General features: G+C 46.0%; 1 protein-coding gene across 6 annotated transcripts; it reads left to right on the top strand.

The window, feature by feature from the left end:
* Positions 1-1,127: 1,127 nt before the first annotated feature.
* WIZ (WIZ zinc finger) lies at positions 1,128-24,134 on the top strand. Of its 6 annotated transcripts, XM_053463360.1 has the most exons (14): positions 1,128-1,242; positions 7,668-7,725; positions 8,256-9,808; positions 10,814-11,047; positions 13,032-13,103; positions 15,877-16,008; positions 16,624-16,887; positions 17,250-17,456; positions 17,577-18,011; positions 20,058-20,405; positions 21,636-22,433; positions 22,598-22,951; positions 23,073-23,262; positions 23,864-24,134. In XM_053463360.1, the coding sequence occupies exons 2-14, from the start codon at positions 7,670-7,672 to the stop codon at positions 24,012-24,014; spliced, it is 4,794 nt and encodes a 1,597-aa protein (XP_053319335.1). In that variant the 5' UTR covers positions 1,128-1,242; positions 7,668-7,669; the 3' UTR covers positions 24,015-24,134. The 6 variants fall into 6 exon arrangements, with proteins under 6 accessions (XP_053319335.1, XP_053319334.1, XP_053319338.1 ...); XM_053463359.1 differs by having other exon boundaries at positions 17,250-18,011; XM_053463362.1 differs by lacking the exon at positions 17,250-17,456 and having other exon boundaries at positions 1,129-1,242.
* Positions 24,135-24,919: the final 785 nt, after the last annotated feature.

Here is a 24,919-nt window from a genome sequence, read left to right as displayed (position 1 = left end):
TATATATAAAAACCCAAACACTCCCCACTATAGCATCGACATTGAATACATTGAATCATGGTGATTGGATATATAGCCTTGACTTCTTATACTTAGCCATTCCAGTATCATTGATGGATACATTTACGCATCTTCACAGCTTTGTTTCCCACGTAATGGGCAAGAACGAGCCCACCTGCCCGACAACTAGCCGGAATTACTTGCGTTCCTGACGGATGCGGCCAACGCTAAATTATTCATGAGGCTGACGACAACCAGCGATAGTGCTGGTTATTTTACAGCAAATAGCAAAAACAGACACTCAGATTTAAAGCATTATATAGAAACAATACATACCAATGGCCCAAGTCATATGTCCATTGGCATTCGCTTATTTACATCACAACGTATGGATGGTTTTTTTGACTATGGGTATTTTTATGCGGTGGGTAAATAATTTATTATATAAAGGGGTGTTGGGGTACTTTGGGTAGAAACGTGGTGATATAAGTGCACATTATAAGTGACATAATAAAAGGGAGGAGCCGTCTGGGCGTCTCAGCTGTTAAAATCACCGTCAGACTGAAGAATCAGCATCAAAAATACGGCTCCGGATTCTTGGATTTCCGCCGGCAGTGAACTACCCCAGGGTTTAGCAAACGGTTTGAGGAAACTATACAAGAACAAACACCGTGGGGGTGCAATTAAAGCACCAGCATGGCGTGATTATTTCCAGCAAACATTCTGAGCTCCTACAAAAGAGGGACATCAGGGGGATTGAAGGGGGGCAAAAAGGGACTGACACTCCTAAAGAGGAATACTGAGCAGGTATGGATTTACAGTATGTCTGGCAAAGTGTTTGGGGGCTAAAAAGTGTTTTCTGTTGAATGTAGTATTCTGAAACATGATAAAGTTGTGTAGAGGTGGCAGCACTCGCTTCCAAGTTGGTTTGTTTTAATCTAAGTAACAGCTGCTTGTGGAGGATCTTTGAGAGTTTGAGACACCGTGTCGCACTCCCTCTCTCTCACACTGGGAGCGGGGCTGGGAGCCCGCCCCGCTTTCCTCATTGACCCCTTGTCGCCACGCCCACTACCTTGCCTCGTCCAATATGGCGCCTCTGTGAGGCCGGTGCAGCCTGTGACGCCACTAACCCGCGCCCTGTCTAGCTCAGCCCGTCTCCTGTCTCCGGACGGAACGTCTTGTACCGGAGCCGCTCTTAAAGGGGCCATGCACAGGAAAAGGGACCCGGTATCCAACGCGGGGGTAAGGCACCGGGGTAGCGCTAGGGGTGGAGACCATAGCATAGGTCAAAAAATACTTACCTAGGCACCTGTCACTTGAGGGCAATAATTGGGGAGGAGGGGAGGGAGAGAGAGGCAGGAGGATGACAGAAGATCTGTAGAGACATATGTGTAAAGAGTGCATTTATAAAGAGACATGTGTTATGTACCATCCCGTCCCTGACCGTGTGTATACGAGTCTATATATATATATATATATATATATCTCTATATGATGTACCCATGACAGTGTCACATACACATATACGTGTGCTCATCATGTATGTGGTGATAGTGACACACTGTGGGAGTGGGTATGACCCCGGTTTGCCAGTCTGTGTCTGTGAGGTGGGATTGATATTTAGCCCCAACAAAAGGTTTTTGTTGGCAGTGGCTCGGTGTTGTGGGATTTGCTGTATGGGGCAGATAACATATTGTTGTGTGTCGCTTATATAGTGTATGTATGGAAGTGTCGCTGTGGGGTAATCGTATACGACTGACGTTTGTGACAGGCTGTCTGTGTGTGTTTATATAATTTATTTTTATACAACAGCAACAGACGATACAGCTCTTCTTACAGAAGATACATTAAAAGGATATGATAAAAGTACGAGTGACGGACTATAAACTAATATATTGAGTTAAGAGGGTTCCGCTCTACAGTGAGTGCGTGTGTGTATGTGTATATATTACAAATATATTAGTGTGTGTATTTATATATATATTACATTATATTAGTGTGTGTATTTATATATATTACATTATATTAGTGTGTGTGTGTGTATATTATAAATACTACTTTTAAGCAGAATTTGCTTGAGCGCCACTTTAGCGTGTTTTCTACCGGCTTTGGCACTCCATGGCCTGAAGCAGTTAGTTTGCCGCTCTACCAACTGAAGCGGTTAGTTTTGGCTCCCAACCACCTGAAATGGTTCATTTGGCGCACCACGGCCTGAAGCGGTTAGTTTTTGAGGCTCTACTCCCTGCAGCGGTTAGTTTTTGGCACTCTACGGCTTGCAGCGGTTAGTTTTTGGCACTCTACGGCTTGCAGCGGTTAGTTTTTGAGGCTTTATGGACTGTAGCGGTTAGTCTTTGGCACTCTACGGCCCGCAGGAGTTAGTTTTTGGCGCTCTATGGCCTGCAACAGTTAGTTTTTGGCGCTCTATGGCCTGCAACAGTTAGTTTTTGGCGCTTTACGGCCTGCAACAGTTAGTTTTTGGCGCTCTACGGCCTGCAGCGGTCAGTTTTTGGCGCTCTACGGCCTGCAGCGGTCAGTTTTTGGCGCTCTACGGCCTGCAGCGGTCAGTTTTTGGCGCTCTACGGCCTGCAGCGGTCAGTTTTTGGCGCTCTACGGCCTGCAGCGGTCAGTTTTTGGCGCTCTACGGCCTGCAGCGGTCAGTTTTTGGCGCTCTACGGCCTGTAGCAGTTAGTTTTTGGCGCTCTACGGCCTGCAGCAGTTAGTTTTTGGCGCTCTACGGCCTGCAGCAGTTAGTTTTTAGCGCTCTACGGGCCTGCAGCGGTTAGTTTTTGGCGCTCTACGGCCTGCAGCAGTTAGTTTTTGGCGCTCTACGGCCTGCAGCGGTTAGTTTTTGAAGCTTTATGGACTGCAGCAGTTAGTTTTTGGCGCTCTACGGCCTGCAGCAGTGTGAGTTACAAGCCCCTAGACCTAGTCGGCTTAACCGCGGATCTGAGGTCTGAACTAAAGACGACCACGGTTATCAACACAAGGTGTTTTTTCCAGATGATTTTTTTTCTTGTTATCATCAAGGAAATACAATAATCACTTGTTTCTCACTGTTCTAATTTCCTACCACCATTTCCTCCTCTTCACAGCTCTTTCTCTTCATAGATGTGATTTTCTAGTCATGAGAATACTGACAACCTGCCAAGGTTCCAGCCATGGCTCAGAATGAAGCCAGCGCCCCCATGCGTGGTCCTTGGGGTGGAGAGCCTGCAGTGGGCAGTCGTTGAGGACATCAGTCTCATAATGTCCTTCTCACAACTGAGACCTAGGGAGGAGATCAGAGAAGGGGAACAGCGTTCAGATATTTGAACTCCTGCCGCTTTTATAGGAACGCTGTGTCATTTTCTTTGCACTAGAGACTTGTGTCAAGTCTTGTGTTTCAGTGGGAACTCCTACGACACTCAAAGTGCATGTCACCTTTCCCAAATCTTGTATTATACAGTTCTCTACACTAGATAAACTTATGTAATAGTGTGAATATATACCTATTAATAAACCTACAGGGGAGTGTATCTCTCTGCTCTCAGGATCTGCATGATTATTCCACCCAATTATCTCATCTCTATAAGTTGATGATTGTTGTTTGGGCAGCCTTTATAAGAGTGGGTGGAGGAGAGTGGTGTTAAAAGTATTCGGAATTTAATTCTGTATAATAATTTAGTGTAAAACATTGAATTAGTTATTACGACGGAATTGTTTTTTTTTTTTTTTTGGTAAACTTTTTACTAAGAAACATAATCACGTATGTTGGATGTTGCTATGATTGGTTTTTGATCCCTGTGCTTTGGAAGTTCTTAGAGGTTAAAGAAGTTGCCCGCGAGAGGACAACATTTTCGTACCAGGCCTTGGACCTCTGAATTATTGAAGTTGCTATGACATTTTAGGATAAAAATCTAACAGGTCAGATCTGTGGCTCTGAAGGAAATGTTCTCCATCAGAAGCATCAGAGCTCAAGCAACTCGAGTTCTCAGAGAAGCCAACAATATATTTCATGGAGCAACAGAGGCTAGGAGTGGAGTAATGGCGCACCAGTAGACCACATCAAGAGCAGCAAATAACACTGGCCTGTACGAGAGGGTGGCAAGAAAGAAGCCATTGCTCAGAAAATACTATCTGGAGTTAGGCGGAAATCAAGAGAGCGTCCAAGGTGTTATGTGGGAAAAGGTTTTGTGGTCAAACAAGAGGGTTTTGGCTAAAAACTAAAACGCTATGTGTGGCTCAAGCTTAACCATGACCATGCCTCAACGCAACAACCCTTACATTATGGTGGAGGCAGAAGCATCGTGCTTCTCGTCAGCATGGTCTGTGTGTCTTCTTACAATCAAATTAAGAATTGAAGGAGCAAACCCGGGTGCAATGCTATTAGAAAAACCTGCTTCAGTCCATTACCATACTGCAGCTTGGGGGGCGATTCACCTTACTGCAGGGTAATAATCCCAAATGGTTTAAGAACAAAAAAAGTTGAATATCCAAAAGTGGCCCAGTGAGTGATCTTGATCCCATAGATCATCCCCTGACATCTAACCAGCCTGAGCAACCTAATTGCACCAAAAGGCCAAGAAATGAATGTGTAGCATTTTTATAGTTGAAGTTTTACCAAAATGAAACCGATGCCACCTTAAAATAGTTAATAATTTTAGGCTGTGGTGTGAACATTAGGTGTAGAGGGTCCTGCTTACGATCTAGGCTTTTTAAGGCACTATAGCTTCAGTATAAGGAAACTGATCTGATAATGCTGGTCCTGCCACAAGCGGTCACCAGTCGTCCATGAATTTGTCAATTACACTGATTGACAAACATAAGGCACAAGCTATTGGTAATTTGAATAGATGAATGTTATAAGATGACGAGAGTTCCCTTTAAGCTCACTGCATGCTTCAGTAGATGTTGAAAGGTAAAAGGAGGCCAAAGCCATATTTTCTAACTCAAAAATGCAAAATTCACTCGTTTGCATTTAAAAAAAAAAAATATGTAAAATTTGGGGCTAGTATGTACCCTAAACACCCTTCTTTTGAACCCAAAGTCCTTCTTTGAACCCAAAGTCCTTTGTCCTCTGATGCCCCTCTTATTCGCGTTCAGAATGTTTAGTAGACATGAGTCTATCGTAGTGTTCTACAGCCGTAAACCTCACAAAAATATGTATTAGGCAACTTTAAAAAGAGTACACGTTATGTTGGGTAAGAAAACCTTTTTCTTCTTAGAAATGTCTTCAGCGATCAATAGGTCGTGATGGCATGCCTCCAGCCTTTGTGATGCCTCATGGCCTCTTGAGGCGTGTGCAAACAAAAATGACTAGAAAATATGCAAAAATAGTAAAGTTAATATTGTTTGAGAAATATTTCAGCTTTCTCTTGCAACTACCTTCAGGTTCTTCCCAAATGATATGTTGTTATCAAGCAGGTAGTATGTGGATACTTCTATATTAAGTTCTAATTCACGTACCCACAATTTGATGTGGGGGAAAAAGTGGAAGTTTGAAGTGCGCCCTGCGTGTCCCACAGAAGAACAAATGAAGGAATAAGGACCAAGCTTGGTTGGAATGTTTGGATTAATTGTATTCTTGGCTGTGGTTGGGAGGCCCCACTGGATGTCAAAATAGAAAATAAATTTTGAGCTCTGTCTGTGCCCGATGAAAAACAGTTCAGCAGAAAAAAACACTTTGTAGGAGAAATGTCTGCCACCACAGAATCCGGGTCTACCTCTTGGGTCTGCTCTTTTACTGCGGATTGTTTGTGGTGTTCATTCATTATTCCTCATGGTTCGTGGTGTTCATTCATTATTCTTCTGTACTGCCCAAGCTCTGCTGCCCCCCGGCTTGCCTCTAGAATGACATAATCTGTTAGAATGAGGTGTTAATTCATCTTGTGAAAGTTAGGATCTCCGTGCTGCAGTTTAGAAGAAATGCTCCATCTCATTGGCAACGTAAGTTGCTTCACTGGAGACTGTCTCTGAAACGACTGTTGGGCATCTGGAGATTTTGATTGCAGTGCACATTAGCGTGTATCCTGCCAGCACACACGTTATCATGCATGTAAGCAACTACCACGTCAGACCACCATGTCCTGAGTGCCGAATTAGCTGTATTCTAGGACTGTCTCCTACAGTGTCCTGGACTCCACCAACAAACCTTCCTTCCAGTAGCATCATTTTCCATTATTTTAATAATGCCAGAGTTGTGGCATGGTACCCGCAGAGTCTTCTACCCACTCGTGCTGTAGCTCTGTATGCCCATGCTTTGGTGAGGTTTGCTTGCTTTATCAGGAGTGTGTGTGTGTGTATACGGCCCCACCGAATCCTACTCTGACTCTTCAGTCTTTTAAATCTGAGATCTGAGCACATGCTAGAGGTGAGAAGGATACCCAGTGGGCCATGACAGTCCTATAGTCTGTGTTATGGTCACTTGTCCGCATATCAAATTGTTATTCTCTATAAGGTTATGTGGCTTTCCACACATCGTCGCTTACATCCTCCATGTCAGTAGCGTCGTGTTGTACAGGACTGCTGAGTTTTAGTGTTGACCGGACATATCCTGGGTTATGCAATTCATCGTCGGATAACTCTAGAGGCTTTGGTAAATCCCCCACTACCACCACCACGCTCCAATTCCTCTCGATGTGGAGAAACAAAGTTATTTCTTTCCCTGTTACATCAGGTTGAAGGGCGCACTGTTCTTGTTTGATTTGGAAGCCACCAACAATATGAGAATATGTCCTAGAACTACGACGCCTTATTGCCATGACGCTAATTATCTTGGTGCCGTCATTGGTGGTGGTGGTTGTGATTGGGGTAAACAACAGTAAGGCTCAGTCTTAATCACCTTGCCAGACACTCTATTGAAGAACAGGCTTTGCTAGAAAGAATGAGCTCCGTGTGATTTTTGAACAAGGAAAGTCGCTTAACATGTTACAGCCGCAGATAAAAGACGTTTGTTGGAACAAAACGAGATAACGTGTTTAGTCGTCGATGCCAGCCTACGTTACGGTGCACAGTGCTGTATTTTATTGGAGCGCACACTTTTTTCCATGGGTCATTAAACATATTTGTATAATGCGGTCATCTGAAGGCAGGCATGATCACGGATTGTCAAGAAAGTTGTTGACTGCTTGGTCGCAGTCTATAGTCGCCTTCCATGTGCTGGACCTCTGCTGAGTTGCGTCATGCGCTGGTTGTTAAATGCAGGCTCAGCTCTGATTGGCTGTATTCTTATGCTGACAGAGCCCGTATTTTTCAGTTTGTACGTGGAAAATGCTAGGATTCGTGGACCACGGGTTTCAGGGCAAAGCTAAAGAATTCCGATTTTATTTCTGTGATCTGTTCCAACTTTACCACTTTGCTCTTTTTTGGTAAATATGGCTTTATCTCCACTCAACTTTGAAGCCATATCCCCTTGATTCTGAGCCAAGATATTCGTTATTCTGGAATTACACCAGTTTTTGGAGAATATTTTTCATTATGACCTTCGATATTTTGTTTAATTAGCACTATTATACGTTTTCTAAATAATGTTTTTGCTTTTGACCACATGCGCTGTGAGCTTTTCATATCTAAAGAGACATTCTGGAGGTTTGCATTACACTCGCGAGACATACGAGACACTCTTTATCTAGCTTTTAGCTCCACTCTTTTTCTGTGTTAGTTTACCACTTTTCCTCATTTTGTTCTAGGTATGAGACGCCACCTCCCTATGGAGCCAGATGAGGTCGCCGGTGGCGTCATTGGACGGTGAGGATACTTTTGTAAAAGTGTGGGACGTTGTAGTCTTATGTACATTGTTATGAGAGGTGATGTCGAACACGTATGTTTTACAACTTATTTTATCATTCTAAACATAGAATGTTTTCTTATTCCTGTTTACTAAATACACCAATTTAGATTGTTTTACTTAAAGGGACAGTCTAATGTCCCTGACGCCCCCTGTAAAGGAGAATGCATATTAAAATACAGTGTGAGCAGTTCAATAGGCATTTTTCATTAAAAAAATAAAGCATTCCTGACTATTATCTCCACTGATTGGCTGCTTCAAATGTACGATTTTAAAACGGTCTGCAAGAGGTTTGTGGAGACTACAGGAAGAGACACTCAACCAACCATGAAAACCAGAAAGGTTTCAGGAAAAATACTGAATTGATTAGCATACATTGTTATTAATGGTTAGTATATTAATTAAAATCCAAATGACCAGTAGGTTTCCTTTTGCTAAATACTATACCACGTTATTTTGTGGTAACAATGTTTCCCGCCTTGTCCTACAGCTCAGAAGAAGACCACCACACTTCAATGTTGGCGACATCGAAATTCTCTCTTCCTCCTGCTGACTTCAAGACCCTACATCAGATAGGTTCCCGTCCCTCTTCTTGGAGCTATTCGGTTACAGACGCTCAGGAAGAAGACGAAAGACGAGCGGATGGGATGTCTTCAGACGGGGAGTATATGCAGACAGGAAGGTTTGAATGGACTTCAAGTGTGGAGGGCAGTGAAGGTCACTCCCAACTCATGATGGTTAGGTCAGACCCACCAGCTATTACCATGCCTGTGTTCAGAAGAGCTCTGCAGTTGGGGAGCGTCCAAGAGGCCTGGCAGAGCGGCAACTATTCAGGGGAAGAAGCGCAGGTAGAAGTGGAAGAGGAGGACGATGATGAAGATGATGAAGAAGGCTCTGTCTACACATGTATTGAATGCAGCATATACTTCAAGAAAAAAGCCCACCTGTTGGAGCATATGTTCCAGCACACCCAAGAGGGTGAAAGAGAGGGAACACAAACAGGTGATGGTCCACATACCTGCGGGGAGTGCGGAAAATATTTTGGGGATGAAAGTAGTTTAACATCCCATCGTCAACTACATCAGGAATCCAGGCAGAAAATTATGGAGGAAATCCGCAAGCTGGAAAGTTTGGCAGACGAGGGAAGAGGCGCTCGTCTGCAGTGCCCAAAATGCCTCTTTGGTACAAACTCGTCCAAGGTCTTTGTCCAGCATGCAAAAACACACGTTAAGAAAGGATCTGGAGAAAACCGAACAACATCCACATCTCTGAGGATGCCAGCTGACACTGTGATGGGCAGTAGTGCAGAGGAGGGGAATGATGGAGCCTGGAAGAATTCTGAGACAGAGACTGAAAGTGAGCAAGAGTGGGGTATGGAGGTGTCCAGAGCTGTAATGGTCGGAGGGCTGCAGGGTCCAAGCAAGGTAAAGATGAAAACTCCACCAAGAGCAGGTACAGGGATTTGTGCAAAAGGTGAGCAACAGAGGGTTGGGGGAAGTCAGAAGACATCACTGGTCCTGCCAGAAACAGCTGTGCAGCTTAAGAAGAAGTTTCAAGAAGCTCTAAAGGTTGGTGGTGAAGGCGAGGAGGGTCAGAGACGCCAACTAAGGGAAGAAGTTGCCGTTGTTGTTCTTGAAAACTTAAGCTATAAAAAAAAGAGTCCAAAGGAATCACAGGCTTTGGGGTATGACAAAAGAACATTCGGGAGTAGTGGTGGTCTTTCTTCTCAAAGTTTCACCTCTGCTAGTGAACTTCATCTGCCTAGAGAAGAATGGCCAGAGGATGGAGAAGGTGACCTGCCTTTGGACATCCTGTTAATGGATCCCACCTACGAGGGGCAGCTTGAGGCCCTTGGTCTTCGGAGTGAGGAACGTGAGTGTCCATACTGTCCTGATAGATTTCACAATGGCATTGGGTTGGCCAACCATGTCCGGGGCCACCTGAACCGTGTTGGGGTCAGCTACAATGTACGACACTTCATATCGGCTGAGGAAGTGAAGGCTATTGAGCAGAACTACTCCATTCAAAAGAAGCGCAAGAAAGGTAAGGGAATCTTTGATTTATCTATCTCGAGATATTGTCGCTAGCACAATTTAAAATTCTGGTCTACAAAATTCATACTTTTTGAGGTAATATTATTCCAGTCAAGTAATTCAACTTTTATGGAATTATAAAGCTAGCATGTAATGTCCTTGCTCTCTGTAGTTTGTCAGTGCATGTGTCGAACATGTTGTATTTTGTAGGTAGGAGGACAAGAAGCAACTCCCCTTCTTTAGAAAACCAATGTCCGGCTCGGAGCAGGGGTGGCCATAGATAAAAATAGAGTTGAGTACAGCAGGCTGAGGATTAAAGACTAGTTTGTGACCATGGGGGGGGTGCATAGGAAAAGGGTATTTGTGACAAGAATCAGGGAGTCAAAATTTGTCCTAGAAATGCCTTCTTTGGTGAATAGACCCCGCTGGGTAGCTCAAAGTGCTCTGCAGCTTTCAAGTAATCTCCTTTCGAATGCTGATAACTACTGGCATGAATGGCATCGGTGAGCCGCGTAATGGTAGTTTTTGTGTTGGCCGAGCCATAATCACATTATTTATTGGTAAAGATACTTAGATGCCCGATAAGGCACTATGAGAAGCGGAGGACATGGGTGAGAATACACATCCTCTCTGCAAACCACACCTAAAAGCCAAAGGGGTATATTCACCAACCCCAAAAATCACAGACTTCAACGTTTCAGCTCCATGCCATCGCTGAATTTTGAAGGAACCCAGACCAGTGGACTTCTCCCGGAAAGAATTTTCCCTTAAGAAGTAGGAGTCTCACTGGTTAATTTATAGATTAAAGAAGGGTAGCTCAGCTGTTCTTGCAACAAATACAAACTCTGGGTTTAGTAAATACGCCTTATGAGACTGTACGAGAAGGGGGATTGTAGACGGCTAGTGATACTCTGAGCAGCTGAGGACAGTAAAGGGAGTCGAGTGGATCAGGACGCCCGGTGAGCCACAATAAGTAGCACTGGACACCAGGTGTTCTTCCTCTCCCCCTCTGCAGTGGCGAACTTTGACCCCAGTACGTTCAGCCTGATGCGGTGTGAGTTCTGTGGTGCTGGCTTCGACACTCGTGCTGGCCTCTCCAGTCACGCCCGGGCCCACCTTCGAGACTTTGGTATCACCAACTGGGAGCTCACAGTGTCTCCCATCCATGTACTCGCACGGCTGCTTGCCCGTTCGCCTGGTCGTCCGCTGCCCCCCTTCCCAGCCTGGCACCAGGACACGGACACAGACGGTAAGACGTCTTTGTGCTTCTTTATGCCTTCGCTGATGACATCACTTTGCATCATCCCCAATCTGCAGGCCGATCCAAGTTGTATGCTGTGGTCTCCCCCCCTTCCCTTTGCCATCACTCTCTCCATCATCACATGCTTTCAGCATCCTTATCTCCTATGACAATGTAACCTGTTAGTAGCAATGGAAATAAACGGCTGGCTTGCCATACTGGGAATGTAGATTGCACTCGGATGTTAGAATGATGCTGCATCCACACGGGTCCTTGCAGTAATTGTCACGAACGTCTCGCCTTTGCCACTGGTGTAAAATCCAGACGACTGCAGCCATTGCTGGTACTTTTGGCCTTAAGGGAACGGAATGTCTCGTGTTGTTTATCTATCGTCCAACTAGCCGTTTGGCAGTAAATAAATTGCATGCGTGTTTTTAAACTAGCTTCCCGAAACGAAGATTCAGTGCATTTTTTTATGTATGTTATTGGATACTAAGGATTCCAGTCTGGGTTGGGGGGGTATTAGTAGGTATTGTATATATTGCCATGGGGACAAGAAATCACCTCCTGGCGCCAAGGGTTTTGCAGGGAGCTCTGGGTTAATTGGATATAAGTACAATGTGCTAAGGCGGAATGGAGGCCCCCCCCCCAGCATCCCGCGAGCCCTCAGTCCCAGCATACTGACTGAGTCTGAGTGTGCAGAGATCGTGACATTTAGTGGCACTCGGACACAAGCAGCATGTGAGGACCGAGAGGGAGAGCAGTCCAGAGCCAACAAAGGCAGAGGTACAAGACGTGTGTGTGAGTATGTCAATGTGTGTTAGTATGTCAATGTGTGTTAGTATGTCAATGTGTGTTAGTATCGTGGGGGGGGGGATTCTTACTTCTACCCTATAACTTATAAAGTACATTTTAAAATGCATTCTATCAAAACAAAATAACAATACAGCAGCCTAGAAGTTGCAGTCCTGCCGCAGCAGCTGCCCTGCTCCTCCATCACCTGACCGTTTTTGCCACCGATTGCCTGCTTGAAGAGACCTCTACGTGCGGTGTTTGCAAAGACCGGAGCTGAGTGCATCGTGTGTTAGGGAGATGTGTCCTGCTGGGGGGTGGGGAGAGGGGAAATACACACATAGGGCATTTTGCAGAATCCCCCCCCCATCCATTATCAAACTGACATGAAATTTTAAAGGGACCACGCAACTATCATGTGCATTAATGTGCGTATGGTGGCTGACGAGTCCCTTCAGGTTAGTTTGGTGGGTTGGTTGTTCCAAGTAAGAAGTAGCAGACGTGTATCCCTCCTAATGTTACCATTCCTCCATCTCCTCGACCACATCAAACAGCTGGAGAGCTACGAGGTTCTGACAGGGAAAATAAAAGCTACTGGTGCAGCCGCTATACACTTTCTGCGCGCCCCGTGTAACGTTACAGGGGAAACACGCCTTTTAAGACGAAGCTGCGGTTGTTACAAACAAGGCTAGACCCACCGCGTTCTTAATGGCTTCTTGTTGGCGCTTGGGCGTTGTTGCCATGGCGTGGGTGAGGTGCCAGGGAAGCGCTGATAACGTAGAAAATGCCACATGGAGTAACCATACCCTTCGTTTGTTCTTCCTTCGAATGCCATAAGGTGGCTGGGGATGAGATACTCCATGCCTGGCTATAACAGCATCATCGGGGACTACGGGCGCAGATAACCCCTCTCTTCCCCTTCCATGTCGAGGACTAGTTCACTTTGACAGCCTTATAAATATTCCATTCCTTGATTTTGTTTTAATTCTTTGCCCTCGGTGTACTCTGAAAAGATATTCTGCATATACCTGTAAAATTGCGCATGCTGGTTCTCCTTCAACCCCCCCCTTCTCTAAACTGCAAATCATACACTCTTCATTACAAACGTCACCAACATTCCTTAAGACATTTTGTAATTTACCATCTTGTATTGTTTATGCAAACCTAAAGCTCACCTCCTGCCACCCCGTTATTTCCCCAGTGCTTCTGGATGAGTCCGAGAAGCCGGCGAAGGAAAGAGTGACCGTCCCTTCAAACATGCAACACTTGGCAGGTAAGTAAATGATGAGAAGCAACATTGGTACAGTCGGGTGGTTTTTGTGTTACTCCTGGCGTCTCCCACCACAGATGATGAGGGTGTCTGTAACTCTTTAATATGTCAAATAACACGGGGCTTATAGTAAAAACAATCGTTTTTATTTGCATGGCTGGGGCGAGGGTGTAAAGACGGCCGTCAGCTGTTGTTGAAGGCCATTCCCATGTTGTCCTGGTAGTCGGGCCGTTGTCAAAGAAGGCTGAACTATTTGCCCTGAGAGCTAAGCAGCCTCTTGTCTTTTTTTTGAATGTTGAGCGACATCATGGCTGGCCAGCTCTGTAGGCAGTGATGTAGGTTTCTCAGGGGCCACTCTATGGCAGCGCCCCCCCCCCAGCCTCCTCCTTTTTCGTGGTCGGCGTCCCGAGTACGATGAAAGGAGCCATATGACATGATATACTATGTCTTAAAGGAAGTCTATGGAGACTGGGCTGAGCCGGCATAGTGTAAATAGGATGGTTGTAACCGGCCCATCGTGCCGTCGGGCACCGGAGGCCTGATTGCCTGAGAGGGGGATCTACCCGGCAGTTTTGTAGTAGTCGGCCAAGGCCAGAATATATGACTGAGGGTCTAAAATTCCAATACCTGTAGAATCTCAGGAACATCGCAGTGGGCGGTGTGAATGTCTATAGAATCCAGTCAAGTCCAACGCTGGCTGATGGCTGCCTCTAAACGGTCATTCAAAGTAGCCAAATTATTGCCATTGAGTAACCATTTATTTGGGATACCATGATTTTAAATAGCCATTAGGTTGAAAAAAAATGCACAAGTCCATCAAGTTCACCATTTTCATTTCATAAATCTTTATTAGAATATTCAAACATCCTTTGTTTCATTTTGGAGCGGAATTTATGTCGTTGTCGGCTCATAGAGTCCCGGAGAGGACGCTTTGTTCCCTTAAGGGCCGTTTGCGATTTCAGCTCCTTGACTTTGTCACGGCTGGCCCTGTATAATGCATAGTTATAGACAGCTCGCTCCTCCTTGGTGCAGAAGCGCCGGCTCTCCGTGTAGTGAATAAACCCCCAGAGCTTATGGATTTTAATTGCAAGCTTTTCAGACCACTTGGATCTTTTCTTCAGGCATGCTGCATAGTAACATATGTGAAGAGCTCAGAAATCCGAGTAGCCTCAAAAGCTTGCACTCTAATGCAATGAATGTAACAGACATGACCTGCCCCCGAGTAAAGTAGTGAATTTTACCTGAACGGCTGCCACCCACCTCTAAACGAGTCCTCCGCCGTTCGCGAGAGAAAGTGTTTATGCCCGTGCTGTGCACGCTCTGCGCTCGACTGGTTTAGCCTTAACTGGTTTTATACTTCGCCTGCACTTGTTTCGTTTGATTGGGTGGCGCAGCTCTCTGTTCCATTAATCTAGTCTGGGTCGCGTGCGCGCGCTCTCTCTCATCCCCCACGCGCCTGCCGTCCTAGTATTATGGCGGCGCCCAGCGAGTGGACAAAGGAGGCCAAAGATAGGGCCAGTCAAGCAGGAAAGAGCGAGGATCTGGGGCCTGGCGACTCGGTGGGGGTTGTGGGACTAGGAAGGAGGGGCCAAGAGGAGGAAGAAGGCGAAAAGGCCTCAGGAAGAGGCAGTGGCCCGTGGCAGCGGGAAGAAGCTGGGCCTGGGGGTTGGGTCGACGATACCAGAAAAACCGAGGGTCTGGTGAGGCCTGGAAACGGGAGGATGAAGACTGGTGAGTTTGGTTACGGGGGTCATAGCCGAGGAGGCCTGAATAGGGAGGGGGCATGTTTGCGTGCGGTGTACGGGCCGTGACATGAGGCCAGGTGGGCGGGCTGGGAAGGTGCATCTTCGTGTTAGTACTGCGTGATTTCTTCACGTTGTTGAGGTCACGGTCTCGCCCTGAAGTTAGCGATAATTCACGCGAGGCGGTGTGTGGGGGAGCCCTTCTGTGCTGGGTGGGAATGTGATCAGCGCTTCAGGAGGGCACTTGCTGGAGGCGCCAGGTTAACGCTACAGCAGCGGGGTGTACATCGGAGCTGCCACCTATGCGCTGAGGACTCTGTGCTCCTTCCCAGGGGCTTATTCACTAAACGGGGAGTTGGGTTTCAACTCATTGACCTCACCGTACATTACGATGGCCCTGTATAATGTATAGTTAACCCGGTGAGGTTTACTTGCTCTTTGAGCTTTACATTATACAGGGCTTCCTGCTGGAGAATCCTGCCAGCGTGTGCTGAGCATAATAGGAGTGAGAGGTTTTAAAACGACTCTCCATTCAGTGAGCATGCCCCTTTTGCAAGCACATTGTATGTTGGTGATCACCGTTTACGCACGCACCCTAAACATCACCTATAGAGCTTTATAGATGGCTGCTGGGAGGCTGACTGAAGCGTTGAAGATAAACACTGGATATAAATCCGGAGCATTTCATTGCTGCGATGATTCAGCCGCTCCTAAATCTTTTGCACGAGAATTTCTCTCCATAAGTATCCCGCGGGGAGATTGCGCTCTGTCTTCTGTAATTCAGTAATCACGGTAGCGTCGTTGTAAGCTGTGCGTCCTGAATAGCGTAAGTATACACGTCTTATGTACTCGCTACATTATGATGTCTAACTTGGCCGCATTACTGTATTTGGGTTGCTATGGCAACAGTTGCACGTAGCGAGGGTTGTTCTGACGCTTGGAGTCTCCCTGCTGGAGTCCTGTCCGTTTATTACTACCTGTTCTGTGTTTTGGGCAACCGGTTACTTGGTTTTATGTTTTCCTCTGTTGCTCAGTGCTGGGATCTGATGAAGAAGAGGACATTAGACCGTTAGACCTGGGAATGTCTCAAAACCCAAAGCTGGACACTGGTCGGACAGAGAAGATGCCTTCAGACCAAAGCACCAGTAGGGCTGAGGACCCAAAAGGTATTAAGATATATATATTTTTTTAAAAGTCTGCTTATCGCTCTGACGTTCTGATTAGGAGAAATGACTGAAATGTAAATTTATAGGTTCCCAAAAGAAAATCTCAGTTTTCATGGAGTTATGTTTAAGTTATGCATGCCGCCTTGCCCATTGTTCATCACGTTCCATGTCATGTAACAGTGAGACGTTCTTCATGTAAAGTATAACTTGCCCACTGATTAGGAAGATATTAAGCTTAGACTTAGACACACTTATAATTAAAGACGTTAATAATTAATCCCCAGCTTAATATTTTCATATTCCATGGGCTTCTTATACTTGACGTGTGGAAGGCAGGAGCTTTGATTGGTTATAGCTGGTCTTCAGGGGCCGTTTATTTAGTATAGTTGTAGCATGTATATTATTTTGAATTAACTTTCATAAATTCTAACCTTTAGACATGTACAATACTGTGAGGGTTAGAGATGGGCAGTCTTGGCCTATCAAATAGTAAATTGAGTCTCATTGAAAGGCGGTTTTTAGTGCAGTCTTTTTTTAGTTTAAAGCCTCTTGGTCCCTTAGTGGCGGCCTTGTATTGCAAACAGTGATTCAGCTTGTGATTGGTACCCCCGCCAGGCCCAGGCCAGACAACGTGTGAGGTATGTGGAGCATGCTTCGAGACCCGGAAGGGCTTATCCAGCCATGCACGCTCCCACCTGCGGCACCTCGGGGTGGCAGAGTCGGAGAGCAGTGGCGCCCCAATTGACCTGTTGTACGAGCTGGCCAAGCAGGGCAAGCTGCCGCAAGATGAGAGCTTTTTGGGGGCCAAGAAAACTGGAAGCCCCATGCCAGGATCCCCCAGGGGCCAATGGGGGGACGAGGATGGGCCCCTAAATCTGAGTGAGTGGTGCAGGGGAAGTGTCTTGCTGGAGGGTGGGGGAGGCAGGCAACATTGGGGTGTTGGGTGGAGGGCCTTTAGATCATGGGATGAGGCAGACATCTCTAGTAACATTTAGCTTATCTTGGCTCCTTTCTCACTTTTTTGTCTACCATTTTTTTCTCATCTTTCATTGTATTTTTCTTTTTTCCCCACATTATGCCCCTTTCCTCTTTGATTTCCATCCTTCTGTTGCGCCTTGGCCACTCTGTAACCTAAAATACACGTATCTGTGCCTCTCATTGTACCAAACCCCCTGTTGTAAGTGTTCATTCACACATTTCATTTTTCCCCTTCCCTTTGCATTTTCCCCCTTTTTCTTCAGCATTGGAAGGGGAGCCTGGCAGAGAGACAGATTGTCAGTTTTGTGGGGCATGGTTTGAGACTCGTAAGGGGCTTTCAAGTCATGCCCGTGCTCACTTGCGGCACTTGGGGGTGACCGATCCAGATGCCAAAGGTTCCCCAATTGCCGCTCTTAATTCCTTAATTAAAAGTGAAGATTTCAAGAGGAGGCTATCCACCCATTCACAAGGTGAATCTGATACTCATGCCAAAGCTCCTGGAGGCAAGACCTCCACAGAAGTTTGCAGAAGCAGCAAGGCGAGCAGTGGCAGTGCTCATGCCAAACTGACAGACACTGGTGTTTTCACAGAGATGGCAGAAGGCAAGGGTGGTGATCAGGCCTCCAAGGTGTCGGACGCTGGTGCCCATTCCATGCCTGAGGATAACGGTGAGCCCAAGGAGACTTCTGTGCATTTCAAGAGTCCTGGTGGCGTGGGAAGCAGCACCCAGGTAAAAATAGTTGAAGCTGGAGTGTCCCATGCCATGTCTTCAGAGGGTGCTGCCCATTCCAAGTTAGCTGAAGCTGGTAGTTCCATGGTGAAGACTGAGGCTGGCCGTCCCCCCAGCAAACTGTCAGAAACAGGGACCCACCACAAGACTTCGTTAAGTGGCCTCTCCCACACCAGACTACCACCACCTTCGGGCACCCCACCTGCCAAGAAATTGAAAACCACATCTCCAGCCTGTAAATCCAACATGGACTCTTTCTGGACAACCAACAACTCCTCAACACCTCTGAACCTATGTAAGTACTCCCCTTTTCTAATACCGAGCCTGCGTTTGTTTACTTTTATCTTGCAATGGCATGATTTCTCTCCCTCTTGCGCTCTCTCTCTCTCTCTCTCTCTCTTTCTGTAGTTGTGTGTCTACTTTTGTCTTTCTATGCATGCCTTTTTGCCCATTCTGCGTTGGGACAATTCTTACCAGGTTGATTATTTAGAAGAAACCAACATCATAGAGGAAGAAGCCAGCTCTTAAGTGGACCGTCCCATCGTTACAGTGTAGAACACCAACTCTAGAATTTTGAGTCCATGGGCAGATTTGTGCTTTGCGTAAAACACCCCGTTTGACCTCACTGACCCCTTTATAAATGTTTATAACCCTTTTAAAACAGTTCAGTTATACAGGTATGTCCAAGTGCACCTCTATGAAGGGGTGATAATAAATATATATATATATATATATATATATTTAAATTCTACACACACCGATATATGTATACTGCAGTTTGAGGAAATATCTCACAAGACTCTGGCTACTAAAAAGACTCCATGGCCAAATATTTCCAGTGCCAGCTGCATGTGAAATACCCCCTGACTTACCGCTTTGAGACTTATGTTCCTTGGTAATATTTACCTCTGCTGGTAATGCATATTGCCATGAACATACATTGTATACTACACTTTGCGGGAAAGGCTGTAGATGAGGAATGGGGGTGGGTTGATTGTATGGTAAGTTCCTCCATCTCTTTATATATAACGTCTGACTCAATAATAATCAGCCAGGCAAATTATGGGGCCATCATTGCTTGACGGGATTAAGGAAGCATAATAAACAAAGTTACTCTCAGGTAAAACAGTAGGGCCGTTGTTTGCAATCAGTTGGTAGGATAATTTTAAAATCACAAACAATAACAAACAGGTACCAAAGGAGAAGAGGGCTCTGCTCTTGTGAGCTTACAATCTAGTCAGTGGCTGAAGTGGAACAGTAGGAGAGGACGGCTTGGAGGGGGATGAGTTGGTGGACTTCGTGTCCCTGCGGTTTGACTTTAGTGTAACTTTTATCTGTTTTATGAAGAGTCCATGTGTGTCCTAGGAATTTACACACAGGCGGTGGGATGAGGGGATTGCAGATAGGATGCGGATCTTTCACGCCGTGTCTGAACAATTACAATATGATAGACTAGAGGGCACCAGCGGTAACCTTTTGAAATCAGACAGAATAGAGACATATACCAGAGGAAAACAGAAGAAGTCAGAGAGGGGGATATGGTGGAGATTAATGATTGGTAGATGAGGAAAGCGTGAAGGCCAGGGATGGATTAAACTCAGCATAGCTCCTATCATCTGTCCACTTATGAAGAGTCCGCTTGGGCTGAGGCCTCGGCAGATACATGTCCAAGCAAGCTATGGATAGTCATCCAGTGCGCTCTTAGGCTTCCCACTTTTATATTTCGACCAGTATTATTTCCCCTCTTAAATTTGGTTTCTGCGCTGAACACTCCCTCACCGTTTTGCTTTCTCTGCTTGGTTGTCGCTTGTTTCCGAAACGGGTCTTGCTGATTGGAGCACTGCTTGGACCGTACAGCATCCTATTGGCTGAATGCTCTTCCGTCTCTGGCATGGCATTTTCATGGGCCGTCTCTGCCTTTCTTTCCCATCTCATTTTTAGATTGCTTATGATTATTATATGCTATGAATTTATTTTCACCTTTTTATTTATGGGATTGTGTCCAAGAAGCTGAAACTTGTCCTTTTTTTTTTTTTTTTTTATTTTTTTTTTGTTTAAAAATTCTATTTCTTGCAATTGGCAAGTGAAGTTTAACTGTGAGTATGCAATGGTAGGAAATGGTTGTGTCTTTCATGCAGTATTTGTAATCAGCATACTTTTAAGGCTGGATCTCTGAACATGGTGAGTTTCAAAGGTAATGCTGCATCATTTCTCTGAAAGTGTTACTTTTTGTCAAAAGCATTGTAACTAAGTGTTGCTGTTCCTGTCAGGCCAGCTCAGTTCTCCCTCTTTCAGGAGTAGATGTTTTATTTTTCATCCCCTCCTCCTCCTCCTCCTCCAGCCCCGGGTTCGGAGGAAGTCCGCTGCGAGTTCTGCGGCGAGTTCTTTGAGAACCGAAAGGGCCTGTCGAGCCACGCGCGCTCGCACCTGCGCCAGATGGGTGTTACAGAGTGGCACGTCAACGGCTCGCCCATCGACACCCTGCGGGAGATCCTGGCCAGTGGGACATACCCCAGGGCGGGCACCAGAGTCGGAGGTCCCAACTTGGAGAAGCGCCACCCGCATCCTCCTCCCTCTTCCCCCTCCAGGCCAATGCCCTACAGTGGTTTGGCTTCATCCATGCAGCGAAAGCCGCCTCGGCTCCCAACCTTCCATGAGTGGCCCTCCGATCTCTCGCCTCTAAACCTATGTAAGTGGGCCGCTGACCCGCAGTTGACATAATAACCCTGCTCATCTCTGTTGCTTCCAAAACTGTCTGTTGCGTTCATCCTTCATTCCACCCTCCCCAGCTCTTCAGAATGCCTTTTCCATTAACTGGGGAGCCTGCAAGAAAGATGCTTTCCTTGATCGGGGACAGTGTGCTTCTAAGATCCTAACAGGGGCTTCGGGTAGTTATTCACTTGAAGGGCGACTAATATGGCATAATAATAATTCTGGAGGCCAAGTTCTCTTGGCTAAAAGTCGATGAGGCTATCGATGAGGCCTGAGGAGGTTACAGAAATAAATGCGGTGCTCCATTGTGACCGTTGCCCCTCACACTGGTGTCTTCAGTTGTGTGACTGGCACTTCTAACAAAGATTACCCAGTTTGCATTTGGGCTCCAGCCACCATGTCTTGATAACACAAGTGTAGTTACTAGCCTCCTCCTCCTCGACATGAACCTGTAACCGTGTTTAAATAGATCTTATTAGCCGTGATGTCGGGATGAGGTGAAAAAGCATGATTCTCACTAACAACTTCCCTCTCATCAAGTAGTGTCTGTCTCATCGTAGAGGACTGATCTGACTTTATCCTCCTGTGTGAAGGGAAATTCAACCCAAAATTAGGAATACATTTTTTTTTTCTTTGAAACAGCCAAGTGTCTGTATTTACCAACCTGGTCCTTACAGCAGATCTTTCTGTTCTGTTTCGTGCGCACAATGTGTCGTCCCGTTGCCGGAAAGGGACATTAAATGATCTGCGATGGCTTGAGATCGCTAGAAGTATAGCGTATACCAGAGTTCACGGGGACGCCCTTGACAAGCAGGGTTACCACTGTTTCCTTATGTGGGGTGTGCTGGAAAAATAAGATGCCTTCCATCTGTATACTATATATACTATATAGAGTACTGTTTTGTATATAGTTAAAAAAAATATATATTATTGGGTATAATTTCCCTTCAATACAAAATTGGGGGGCTGCTGTCAGGAGAAACTGCTTGTTTTTTTGTTTTGTGTTTCTTTTTTGCCTTGCTGCCTTTCTTTTCTCTGCTTCTAATGCCACCTATCTTAACCGATTTTATTTTTTTTTTTTTTTTTTTTTTTAATTTTTATTTTGTTGCTTCTGTTTTTATCCTACTCTTTAACACTTAATGTCAATCACCTTCCTTGTCTGACACGTCGTCTCTCCTTTTTGCCCGTTTGCTTCCTTTACCCGTAGCCTCCCGTGCAGACCCAGCTCGGGATATCCGCTGCGAGTTCTGCAACGAATTCTTCGAGAACCGGAAGGGCCTGTCCAGCCACGCGCGCTCGCATCTGCGCCAAATGGGTGTCACGGAATGGCACGTCAATGGCTCGCCGATCGACACCCTGAGAGAAATTATTCGCAAAAGGCATCTGCAGTCGCCGCAACTCTCCAACATTAAGAAAGAGCCAAGGGGGAATGATGAGCCTACCGGTTCCTCCCACTTACACTCCACACATGGCATGGGTTCCTTAGGGGTGTCAGCTCTTGGCCGAGCCCACAACGCCTTTTTGTCTCCAATGCCCACCAAAAGACCAGCCTCCCATGAACCAAGACTGACCCAGTCAGAGCCAAAGACGTATGTACGCGTAGAACCAAAACCCAGTACCCACTCTCAAGCCAAGGCCTATGTACAGGGCGAGGCAAGACACAAATCTTACATGCAAGATGAGAACAGACACAAAGCTTTCATCCAAGGTGAAGGCAGGCCCAAATCCTATGTCCAGGGTGACCCGAGACCTAAAACCTACATTCAGAGTGATGGAAGACCCAAAACATACATACACGGGGACAGCAGGCCCAAACCCTATGGACAAGGTGAAACCAAACACAAGCCTTATTCTCAAAGCGACGGGAGGCTGAAGCAGTATATGCATGGAGATAACAAGCCAAAGGGATATGGTCAAGGAGATGGCAAGCCCAAGGCCTACATCCAAACAGAGCTCCCATTTAAGGTCAAAGTAAAACCCTCACCAGACAAACCACCTACAACATGTGAGTGATATGTTGGGAATATTTTGTTGAAATGTATGAACCTTCTGGGGTTTGCTTATAAAGGGGATTCTGTTTATTTATTTTTTACCTGTCTGGTTTGCCCTTGTTGGCTTTTATCCCTGTCTTCTGTTAACCACATTTCTCTGCTTCTCCGTGCCCAACAGTGGAAGCCTGCTGCGAGCTTTGTGGCCTTTATTTTGAGAACCGGAAGGCGCTTGCGAGCCACGCTCGCGCTCATCTGCGGCAGTTCGGCGTCACCGAATGGTGCGTGAATGGTTCACCTATTGAGACACTAAGAGAATGGATGAAACAGCGTCCTCAAAAGGCCGGAGCCTATCTCAGCTATATCCAAGGGGGTCGCCCATTTGCCAAGAAGTTCAAACGCTCGTCCCAAATCCCCAAGGCTGCTGCAGCTGAGAAGGATAGCGCCGCTGCCACGTCTGCTAAGGTGGCTGAGGCAGATCGGGTTCTTGGAGCATCAGGGCCGGTGGTTGACAAGCTGGAAGGACAGGGACAAAGTAAGTCGCGTGTATTGCTTTGACATGTTATATTCATCTAACCTCACACGTGACAATAAACAGAATGGCGTTAATAGCGGCTGATGAATGGAATGTCTTCTAACAAGTCTTCTTGTAACAGAGGCAGAACGACGGCAGTCAAAGCTTCCGGAGATTCCTCCTTCACGGGAAGATTCTCTCACAGACTCCTTGCCTAAATCAGAGGAACCAAAGCCAGCCCCGAGGCCACGACCTGTTCCCTCCCTCGTTCCTAGGCCTCCGCAGACATCGTTAGTGAAATTTGTGGGGAATATTTACACGCTAAAGTGCAGGTGAGAAAGTGGAATTGGTTTGCATGTTTATTTAATGATTTGTAACATATTCAATGCAGTGGATCAGTCACACTTTAACCAAAAAGATCTATTAAAGACCACTTTTATCTTTATTGGTAAAGCTCCCTTTGCTGATAGAAGTCCTGTTTCATAGCTGCAGCCCTTTGGTCTACGGAGAAGACACGCAAAGAGATCTTTAGCCTCGCTTCTCTCCATTGGGGTGCAGATGGTCTGCTGCAGGATACATAGTAGCGATGCAATCTCACAAGTATAGAATAATCACTTAGGGCTGCGGCAATGAAATTTATCTTAAGTGAGGTGCTTCGCTTACAAAGTTGCATTTGCATAAGCACAATGACTGTATCTCTAGTATTGAGATAAAAGAAAGAACTAAGATAGAACATGGCCCTCCATAGATGACTTGCTTCCTTTGCTTGCAGAAGATTTGAATTGAAGGGTCACGCTCCAGTTCACTTTTTCAAGCATTGGTAAATACACTAGGTTAGCTTCGCTGTCTGTCTTTCTTGTGCGCCCTTGCTGTAGAGTTGCTTTGTTATTTAGAGTGCTTGTAACACTCTTTCCCATGTTCATTCTTGCATAGGTTCTGTGACATTCAGTTCCAAGGACCCCTTTCGATCCAGGAGCAGTGGGTCCGTCACTTGCAACATCACATCCTGGAAATGAACTTCTCCAAGCCTCCCAGTTCCCCTACTCTCGCGTCTCCACCACAGTCCGAGCCTGCAAAGGCCTAGGATAGGCCACCGACAAGGGAGCGTCTCATCTACACGGATTTGTACATAAGATGGCATCAGACTGGAAATAATTATAGTGTAGCAGGTGATTGCGTTTAATAAAGGTTCTGGTGGAAAGTCTGACTGGCGTCACGGCGGGGAGATCTGTGCCGTCGTTTTTTGCGGGGACTTGGTAAGGTGCGTGAAATAAGCACCGCAAACAACGAGGAGATATACGTTCAAGGTCATGTTTTATACTGGTTCTCTCACAAAAAGCATATGCTAGGTTCATGGATGCGGTTAATGAAGAAATCCTTTCGTGGGAGGGCAGGAGACCCTTAAACAGATTTGAGCTTAATCCTGTCTCAAAATAATGCGTATATCGCTGCCCTTTGGGACCTCCATGTCGGCTAATTATGTGTTAACCTACCTTCTACTCTTCCTGCTCCTACCTAGTATCTCACCGATGTGCCCTCGCTTACTGCCCCTTACGAACGTCCCTGTCTGTCTTCTGTGTGCATTCTACGTGATTTTCAGTACCGGAGTGAACTCCAAAAAGCTGCTTTATAATAAGTCGTTCATTTCTTATTCTCTGTGAACGGGTTCCTCGGTACCGTCTGTGGATCGTCTTGCTACGAGGTCTGTCTCGATAGGTTATGAATCTCCCTGGTGCTGGTTTCTTCATTAGAATGCAGGCTTGGCGGGTGGTTTGATGTACAACGTCATTAGGTCATCGGCGATATTTGAATGGGCTTTTGGCATATCTTGGGGTTTAAGGTAGTAAGGATGACTCGATGTTACCAGAAACAATTGAAGACCAATCTTATGTAGAGAAGGTCCATGAAGTCTTATGTAAAAGGATGATGGGTAGCCGGGTTGGGTTGTCTGGGTTTTAAGTAAGGCCGTGTCCTCTTGAACATGGCGGG

Source organism: Spea bombifrons, chromosome 4 (genome assembly GCF_027358695.1).
Source record: "Spea bombifrons isolate aSpeBom1 chromosome 4, aSpeBom1.2.pri, whole genome shotgun sequence".
Classification (NCBI taxonomy): domain Eukaryota; kingdom Metazoa; phylum Chordata; class Amphibia; order Anura; family Pelobatidae; genus Spea; species Spea bombifrons.
The sequence above is the reverse complement of the archived record's forward strand: the minus strand, read 5'-3'. Positions and strand labels throughout refer to the sequence as shown.